At 42.9% G+C, this 10,264-nt stretch overlaps 1 protein-coding gene across 3 annotated transcripts in view; it reads left to right on the top strand.

Annotated features, from left to right (window-relative positions):
* The window catches only part of Btbd7 (BTB domain containing 7), a 78,016-nt gene extending 71,816 nt beyond the window's left edge, over positions 1–6,200 (top strand). For all 3 annotated transcript variants that reach the window (XM_069997687.1, XM_069997686.1, XM_069997688.1), the window contains one exon: positions 910–6,200. In XM_069997687.1, coding sequence (XP_069853788.1) covers positions 910–1,731 — 822 coding nt within the window. In that variant the 3' untranslated portion in view covers positions 1,732–6,200. The remainder of the gene's footprint in view (positions 1–909) is intronic.
* Positions 6,201–10,264: the final 4,064 nt, after the last annotated feature.

The following is a 10,264-nucleotide window of genomic DNA, read 5'->3' on the forward strand; positions in this document are numbered from 1 at the left end:
AAACTTGGAAGTATAGAAATACTATATACCTACTGTACACTACAGTAGGGCAAGGTCTCTAAGTTTATTTGTTAGGATCACATAAACTAAGTTTATCTGAGCAATACAGATAGACATGGCACATATATAGAATCTGTCCTTGATATCCATGAAACCTGTTATTCTACCAAATGTCTTTGGTATGGGACAAGAAAGGGAACTTACAGCCAAGTATACTATGTGACAGAGTCTCTGCACTAAGAAAATGGGCAGAAATTTAGTCCCCATGCATGTCTTCTCTGGCCAGATCATCGGATCCTGATCTGGCCCAGAGCCTCAGTCCCTAGAGCAAGTAGGTAGTGATGAGAGGATTCTTTTCATGATTTGCACTGCTGTAGAGATTGAGCTTCTGTTTGGTTTTTTTTTTTAAGTCTTCCCTACGCTGTCATGCTGTCTTGAAAAAAAGACCATACATCTGTTTGTTGAGGCAAAAGCTTTATTTAAATGTGAATTATTGGAAGTGATGGACTAATAGACAACCTGGTCACATTATTGTCCTTTGTCCCCTTTCTGCTGTTCCTGGTCTTGCTTTTCCGATTCCTATTCCCAACTTATATAAGGGTTGATAGCATTTAAGGTAATTTGTTTATATTTATGGTAGACTTGGTCATAGTTTTACAAAAGTGAAATCTAAATATCTAACAATGTTTAAATCATGACTTACATATACATACAATGGACTCTGCTAACAGTGATTATAGGGCATTTTAGGAGTTTTGTTTTCAGCATCAGCATCGTTTTCCATATTTTTGTAATTCTTAAATATAAGCATGTATTTTATAATCAGGGCACAGGGTCAGTGAACCATTTTCAAAAGGAATTGTTGGATCTTTTTTTTAACTGTGCCTCCCCTCCTTGTCTCTGTCTCAGTGTACACAACCACCTTTGCTGAATGACCTGATGCCAGATATCGCAATGGGAGTGTCCACACTGTCTCTCAAGGACAGAAGGCTTCCAGAACTTGCTGTAGAAACAGAACTAAGCCAGCCAATTTCTGAAGTAGGACCAGGGCCTCCCCACCATCTCTCATGTGTTCCACAGAGGCATACACACACGTCTCGAAAAAAACACACACTAGAGCAAAAAACAGATGCTAGAGAAAATCAGCAGGAATACCCGGATTTCTATGACTTCTCAAACGCTGCTTGCAGACCTTCCACGCCTGCTCCTGGCAGACGCACCCCGTCCCCTTCACAAGGTGGATATTTTGGTCCCGATTTGTACAGCCACAATAAGGCATCACCAAGTGGCTTAAAATCAGCCTACCTTCCTGGTCAGACCTCTCCTAAAAAACAGGAGGATGCAAGGAGAGACTATCCCCTGACCTCTGATGGGCCTCTTCACAGACAGAAGAGTGAGCCAATACGCCTGGATGTTGTTGAGCAGCCTCCCCCACGGTCAGACTTTGCTTCAGCAGCTCCAGAAAACACTGGTAATGGCCCAGCCCATGTCAGGGGACGAACCACTGTAGAAACTGACTTGACTTTTGGGCTGACTTCTAACAGACCTTCTTCACATTCTGCATGTAGCTCTGAAGCTCCAGAAGAACAACCCGGCAGGAGACTGGCAGACAGTGAGTCTCTGGGCCATGCAGTTCAGAGAAACACAGATCTAGAAAGGGAAGATTCCATAAGCAGAGGAAGGAGGTCACCAAGCAAGCCAGACTTCCTCTACAAAAAGTCTGCCCTCTGAGAGCAGCTGGGAAGTCCTCTGTGCCTGAGATGTGAAACATCCCATTACAATGTAACCCAGCGACTTACCGGCTCACTGACGCCAGCTCAGTTCACATCGTTGTCTTCTAGTTTTTGTGTGTGTACATGTTTTATTCCACATGGCATGCTAACAGTTATTTTGGATGCCACGTCTGTCTGTTTTGTGTTTGAACAGTTGTGTGGGGAAGCATCTTAAAGAGCAAGCAAGCTGGCACTTTTTTTTTCCTCTTTACAAATGATGGAGTTTTTTTGCACTTGTACATTTATTTTAGCTGTATTAATTTTTTATATCAGTATGTTAAGCGTTATTGTTACACTAAAAGGACTGTATTTTCATACTTTTTTGCATTTTACCTTTCATCTACGAGTTTCCATGTGCATTGGATTGCACACTAAGATGTATTTTCTTATAAAATAGTTCTGTGTTTATTTTTTAATTATAGAAATTCCAAAGAACAGCACATCAAAATGTTCCTCTTTTTAGCGACTGTTTTAGTTCCAAAATCTTCCTGCTCTGTCTCCATAAATCTGATGTCATTTTTTTTTTTCCCCTAATAAGTCTTGGGAGCTGGTCTTCATTCCCCCAGCAGGAGTACGATCAGGGTCCTGAAGTCTTCAGGTTCAAGAAAAAACAGCCTGTGGTGCCCAGCCTATCGCTGGGTTGTTATTTTGTAAACATGGTGTGTGTGAATGTTGTTCGGGACCTGTGCAGACTCTGGTGGTGTGGATTACAGGATCACTTGCTTGAAGAGGTTCTAAGGAGATTGGATCCCTTGGGATTAGGAAGCAGTGAAAATAGCAAAATCACACCAAGGGCGCTCTGACAGGTCTCTCTGGCTCGCACGCAGCTCTCCCCTGAGCTGGGGAAGTGACCGCCCGCTGCCTTCGGTTGTCCTGCTTTCTATGGGAAAAACCAAAAACAAAAGGGCTTCAATCTTAACAGATGTTATTTGGTGTTTGTAAGCATATGTTTTCTTTCCAGTGTTTTTCAAAGTACGTCTGGATTTTGTGTCCTATAAAAAGTTCTTGTATAATGCATAACGCTTTATCACCAAAAAGAAAAACAAAAACACACAAGGTAATTCTTTTCAGTAAAACACTACATGTCCTACTTGAACTCCAGGGACACTGGTTTGGCATTTCCTGAACCACTGAGCACATGGGGTCTCTCCAAACCCTCACCCTTGGAAGGGCAATGTACGAGCTAAGGACTGTTTTTTTCTTACTATCCAGTGTAAATATATTAGTATATGAGTTTTTAAATCACTTCAACGTTATTTGAGCATTCACTTTGTATTTTTACAAACACGTACACACGTAGCACTTAGAAGAAAAGAGAACTTCCGAAACATTCCTTCACGGAAGGGTATTGGGAGCCTCTCTTCTATGTATGTGTATATATGACTGAATCACACTCATTCTAAAACTATGCAGGGCTAGGGAGCCTTTACAAGCTACCATATAAATGAATTACATGCACTTTGAAGTAAATAGGTTTCTGTTGAGTGTCGACAGCTCTATAATTTCTTCTGAAACTGTAGGTTCTCTTATGGTCCTTTCCTACTTTTACCCTGTGGATATTCACTCAGGAATAATCTGACACTTAAAACAATCCTAACAGTAGATAATCACACAGATGGAAACACATCAGTCTCTGCTGCCTGACTAGTTAGCTGCTGCTAGCACATTGCTGACCAAGGCCATGCTGCACACCGAGCTCCTGGCCTGGCAGAGATCTCATCTGCTGTAGGCCAGCTCGCATCGCCTTTAAGGCTCCTTTTTTAGAGATAGAAAACCATAGGACCCATCCTCATTTTTCAGAGTTTTAACTCTTATAAATAGATGATGGTGTCTTTTGAAGCCCATTCTCAGTCTGTTTTAAAAACCAGAGATGATTCCACCATACTCTTTAATGTGTGTTTCTCTACATGTGTTGGCATGAATCGTTTTGCTACAGTTTTAGATTTCTATTCTAAATTAGCTGTAACTGCAGGTACTGCAGATGAGAATGAGTAAACCTAATTTGGGTAAGGATGAAAAGCATCTCTCAACATTTTTTTCTCCCATAATGGACCAGTGCTATTGATCCCACACATTGATTTTTCTGAAAATTCATTATTGTTTCTTTATATCCCAACACTTTAAAAATTCATGGCCACTGTTTATGGTATTATTTAATTTACGAGTTTTTGAGGATTTAGTAGCTTACCTGGCCAAACTATGTGTACAGAGGGGAATCTTAATTTGTGGGCTTGTAGACTGATGTGACTTGTAAAAGATAAGCGTGGCTTGTGTGTGCGTTAGGATAGGTGTTTGTGGACTTTCCATGTATCTTGTGAAGTGTGGTTAATAGGGTAGGTTGAATAGCTATGTGCCTCTGGCTTTTGAACCCATCTGTCATTTTTAATGCTGTACTAAGATAAATGTGAAGTCTGAGTAGGATTGCTCTCAGAACAAAAAGTCATGTATAGTATAAAATTTAGGCCACAGGAACTGGCATTTTACTTGGTATAGAAGTTTTAATGAGAACCAAATCAAAAAATACCATATCTTCTTTTGAGGCCGTGGACAATCAGGCCGTTAGGACAATCACCACTTCCAGTGCCCACAGTATATTGAGGTTAGAGAACCATCACTTAAGTTCTGATACAGAAGAGTGGTCAGATTTCTTAAGGACACTCTTGTTCCTTTTCTTCGAGTATTGTTTCACTTGTATGATTTTGAAAAATAACTTCAAAATCGCTTATGGTTCATGAGGGGAAAACATAACATCATGAAAAGCAGGAGCATCATTCAAACCACGGGCGCTTGAATTCCCAATGTCGCATCCTTTGGCTTGTTTCCTAGGCACATGTCCTTAGACCTGAGCTAGCCTGACATTTCAGAAACCCATTAGGCATGTAGGATTCTAGTGAGTTCATGATACTTGTCTTTTTGTACCCCTGTCTGAAATATGACTTAATTCTTGTAGTTTCCTCCAACACTTACACTTGTCATTGTGTAAGTGGGTTCTCTTTTCATGAGTTGCTCAAGTTCGAGCTTTGGGCACAGTCTTTGTGCTTTTGGAAGAAGCTGAGGCTGCAGAATGTAACAGGGAAGCGAATGAAACACGGCTGGGCTCAAAGCTGACCTCAGGCACTTTCTGTAGAGTTGAAGGATCAACACTCACCATAACTACCCTGCAAGACATGAATGCTCATAATACTGAATTTGGCCTTTTAGAGAAAAATGTGTTTTGTGAAACACTTGTAAGATAGTTATTTAGCGATTCTAAAGCATTTGTGTTTTTCGACCTGAACTCAAAGGGAAATACTTAAGTGGTCAGACGACTGGTGGCTCTGTCGTGGCTACTGAAGCCACAGGGATGGGTGCTATTCCCAGTCTACAGCAGTCCACTGCTACTACATGGTTTACTTTCCAACCTCAGTACTGATAATCTCGCTAAGAGCTGCCCTGCACACTGCTGGGAGGTTTCTTACTGTTTTCCAAGAACACTGACGTAGGAGCACTGCTTTATGAAATGTTCAGTTATCCTTCTGTCCCATCAATTGCAATAGCCGTTATGTAGTAACTATCTGAGCGAGTCTTTTGATTTTCTATCTTCTAGAAAACCTTCAGACTGTGTAGCTATCTTCCATGTTCTGAATATTATAATGCTGTGGCCATTTCTGTAGAAAGATTATTTGTGAGTGTGTGTCTTGAAAAAAAAAATCTCTTCTTGTGTTTGTGTTTATGTAGGTTTTGTCTGAGATCAGAGAAGCTCTGGAAGCTTCCTTGAGTGTACCTGCATGTGACACTGTGTCTGGGTTACCTGGGCAGGCCGTGGGAAATCCTGCTCTTGGGTGAGGTGGCTGAACACTAACAGCTCTCGAGCTCCACCTGCTGTGTCTGTACCACGTCTGTACTTGGGAGAAGTGGGACCTTCTACACCACTGCATTTCTTGTGGTTGTGCTGTTACTGGTATAAAGTCAAGTGCCTTCAATGCTAAAGGCTCAGAAATTTTTCTTAAACTGATTTCATGTCCTATGCAAGTGTTTTCTACAACCTGCATAACCAGTACTTTGTAAAACTTGTTTACGCTTCAATTGTACATAGTGTTTTTTAAAGAAATATATAGTATTTTTATTTAGGTACCTCCAAACTTGAATTCGTCTGTGTGAAGCATTGTAAAACAGTACATTTCTCTTTTGAGTACCATTACAGTTGTACAGAGGTTTTCACTGGTTCTATTTTTCTACCGTTACTGATAAGCATGTAACACTGACTTTATCCTACATAGAGTTGGCATTTCAAATAAATGGCTTGTATAGAACCTGCTGAGTTGAGTGAAGTCTGTTTTAGCAATGCATGTGCAATCTTCATCTACAGATGTATTTAAACTTCTTGTTTTCCTCCTTGAGGTTTAAACATTTTTTATAATAATAAATAATATATAGTTTTCGTGGAAATATTCTGACTCATCAAGTTTCTCTTATATCACTGGAACATATGTTTGAGAGATTTTACTTTTTTTTTTTTTTTCATGGGGCTTGAACTCTGGGCCTGGGCGCTGTCCTTCAGCTCTTCAGCTCAAGGCTAGAGCCACAACACCACTTCCAGCTTTTTCTGCTTATGTGGTGCTGAGGAATTGAATCCAGAGCCTCGTGCATGCAAGACAAGCACTCTACCACTGAGCCACCTTCCCAGCCCCCATTTGAGATATTTTAATTGACAAATCGGGTCTCCAGGCACCTAGAGTTGGATTCTGAAAAAAAAAAAGAATACTTATAATTTCCATCTTAGAAATTTTGCTGTAAAATCCCTCCCCCTTCTCAGGTGGAAGGAGTTGAACTCTGAATCTCTTACACAAAAGATGTGTTTTGTGGGTGAGTCTCTTAAAAATGTACAGAAGCGCTGAGCACTGGTAGCTCATGTTCATAACCCTAACTAAGAGAGATCTGAAGATTACACTTCAAATCCAGCCAAGTCAGGAAAGTCCTTGAGACTCTTATTCCCATTTAACCACCAAAGGGTTGGATGAAGAGATGTGGTTTAAGTGGTAGTCAGCCTTCAGTTATAAAGTTCAAGCCACAGTACTGACACATGGCACATACACACACAAACTAAAAACGAAAATTGAATGTGAACTTGCATTTTTTTTTTTTTTTTTTTTTTTTTTTTTTGTCGCCTGGGCGCTGTCCCTCAGCTCTTCAGCTCAAGGCGAGCGCTCTACCACTTGAGCTACAGCGCCACTTCCGGTTTTCTGGTGGTTTATTGGAGATAGGAGTCTCACGGTCTCTCCTGCCCGGGCTGGCTTTGAACCGTGATCCTCAGATCTCAGCCTCCTGAGTAGCTAGGATTACAGGCGTGAGCCACCAGCGCCCGGCTGTGAGCTTGCATTTTTGTACTTGTGGATTACCCTGAGTGATGAGCTTGGAGGTAAGCTTCCCTGGTCACTTTGCTCCTGCCACTTTGGTAGGTAAGGAGATCTTTCCTGAGCTAGGCATCTATGGCTCACACCTGTAATCAATCCTAGCTACTCAAGAGGGTGAGGTCTGAGGATCACTGTTAGAAGCCAACCTATGCAGCAATGCTGTGAGACATATCTAATTCACCACCAAAAAGCTGGAAATGGAACTTTATCAAATGATACAACAGCAACTTTGTTCAAAAAAAGTTATGTGAGTGTGCAAGACTCAAGCCCCTCTAATGGCACACACGTGCACACCCACACAAAGGCGATCTTGCTGTAGTTCTAGCTACTCAGGAGGCTAAGATCTGAGGACCACACTTTGAAGCCAGCCTGAACAGTCAAGTCTGTGAGACTCTTATCTCCAATTAACCACCAAAAATCCAGAAATGACACTGTGGCTCAAAGTGGTAGAGCTCTAGCCTTGAGCAAGAGCTCAAGGACAGTGCCCAGGCCCTGAGTTCAAGCCCCATGACTGACAAAAAAAAAAAAGAACTCTTTCTTGAGCTCATCCTTCTCAGAATCTGATACGTGGAGCAGTGGACAAAATAGGAAATCATTTCTACTAGCTGTACATGAAGGCAACGCAAACTGCAGCGCGGAGGGGAAGACTGGTTTGAAATGATTGAGCAGTAAATGGAGGAGAAATAATGGATTCTGTGCTGAACACTTCATATTTTTATCTTGAATCCTTCAGTGGAATAAGTACGATTTTCTTTAATCCTCTGAATTAAGTAGTCTTGTTTGTACCATTTTACAAAAGAAAAGCTTAAGCTGAGGGCCTGGGAACCCTTTTCTCAGGTCACACCGCTCGTAAGTTGGCAGAGCGTGGGCTGAAACACGAGCTCTTCGCCCCTGTGCCTGCCGTGCCCGCAGGCTGTGGTCAGGCAGAGTGAGGGCAACAAGGCTAAGGAGGTGAAATGGGTGTGAACGTGTGCATTTGTTCAGCAAATATTCCATCTGATCTATTACAGATACTGCAGTGACTAAGGCAAAAAAGACAGCACAAAACTTGGGGTACCCAGCCGTTTAGTTTCCAGGAAGCAAAGACATTGACTAGTTTGAGGGAAGGCTGAGTATCTGACTGGCGCTGGGGTGAGAGGGTTTTGTGGAGGAGGGATATTTCAAGTCATGTGAAGGAAGAGTGCAGGGAGAGGACAGAGGCGGGAAGGGAGCCAGGGAGGGCACGTGGGCCCAGCCTGGGGAGGAAGGGCTGAGCAGACAGTTTGGTTACCTCACCCTAGCTAGGGACAGCCTTCAGGGTTTTTGTTTGTTTGTATTTTTGGTCGGTCGTGGAGCTTGAACTCTGGGCTTGGGCACTGTCCCTGTGCTCCTCAGCTCAAGGTGAGCGCTCTACCACTTGAGCCACACAGCGCCACTTCCGGTTTTCAAGTGGTTTATTGAGATGAGTCTCATGAACTTTCCTGCCCGTTGACTTTGAACCATGATCCTCAGATCTCAGCCTCCTGAGGATTACAGGCATGAGCCACTGGTGCCCAGCTTCAGCCTTCAGTTTTGAGATGGGTCCTGCAGGCAACAGGATAGCTACCACAGGGTAGCTACCACATAATTAGCCAAATTTGCATGTTTCAAATCACTAGCAAGAGGTGAGGAGTGAAGAGACAGCAGTCGGCAGAGGGGCAGATTCAGACTACAATGGATGCAATGTCTCCTGACTTTGGGGGGAGGCGTAATTCGGGGGGGAAGAGAAGAGGCTGATGGAGGGGAAACGAGTTGTAATGTTGGTCAAGTTCGCTTGATGCTGGTTGCTAGGCAACAGCTATCAAATGGCAGTTAGGTGTGGACCTGGACCTCTGAGGAAGCTGTCCACACAAATGACACTTAGAGCCTTGGGGGTAGGTGGTGTGAAGAGGGGGAAAGTTGAAAGGAGAACTCGGTGATGAACTTGAAGGAACTTCAGCCTAGTACACAGAAGAAAGCTCATAAGTATGGTGTATGCTCAAAGGGCCCAGCTGAAGACAGTGCCTGTGGCTCACGCCTATAAACTACTCAGGAGGCTGAGATGTAAGGATCAAGGCTCAAAGCCAGCCCAGGCAGGAAAATGAGACTTATCTCCAATACACTACAATAAAAACCAGAAGTGGAGCTATGGCTCAAGTGGTAGAGCACTAGCCCTGAGCCAAACTAGGCCCTGAGTTCAACCCCCAGAACCGGCACACACATACACAAAAAGGCCCAACTGAGCTTGCTAAACAGGAGGGAATATGATTGATCTACAGAATAAAGTGAAGGAGGCAAGAAAGAGAATAATGTGGGCTGGGAAGGTGGCTCAGTGGTAGAATGCTTGCCTTGCATATATGAAGCCCTGAGTTTGATTCCTCAGCCCCACATAAGCAGAAAAAGTCAGAAGTGGCGCTGTGGCTCAAGTGGTAGAGCACTAGCCTTGAGCTGAAGAGCTGAGGGACAGCGCCCAGGCCCAGAGTTCAGGCCCCATGACAAACCAAAAAAAAAGAATAATGTATGCCCATTTGTATAGAAGAGGATGAGGAGACATAATAAACGTGAATGAAAATTTTTGCAAGAATCTGTGAGCTTACGCAGGTCAGCCTCTGGAGGAGTGGATCTGGCAGTGTGGGGTGGGAAAATTTAACTGTATTCTTCTGTATTGGTTCAATACTTTATTTTTATACCGAGGATGACAAACCCAGGACTTTGAGAATGCTAAACACATACTGTACCACTGACCTACACCCCCAGGCCCTAGTTAAACTTTTTTGTTGCTGCTGTTGTCAGTCCTGGGGCTTGAACTCCAGGTCTGGGTGCTGTCCCTGAGCTTTGTATGCTCAAGGCTAGCAGTCCTCTAAGTGAGCTAGCGTTTTGGTGATTAATCAAAGAATCTCACAGACTTTCCTATCTGCGCTGTCTTCAAACAACAATGCTTAGATCTCTCAGCCTTTGAGTAGCTAGAATTATACTCTTGAGTCAGCACCTTTTTTTATTTTTTTAGTGCTTGAGTTTGAACTCAAGGCCTCATTCTTGCTAGACAGACATTCTACCACTTGAGAGCCACACCTGCAGACTGATTTTTTTTTTTTTTTTGTC

This window comes from Dipodomys merriami, unplaced genomic scaffold, assembly GCF_024711535.1.
Source record: "Dipodomys merriami isolate MVZ:Mamm:240054 unplaced genomic scaffold, mDipMer1.0.p SCAF_50, whole genome shotgun sequence".
Lineage (NCBI taxonomy): Eukaryota > Metazoa > Chordata > Mammalia > Rodentia > Heteromyidae > Dipodomys > Dipodomys merriami.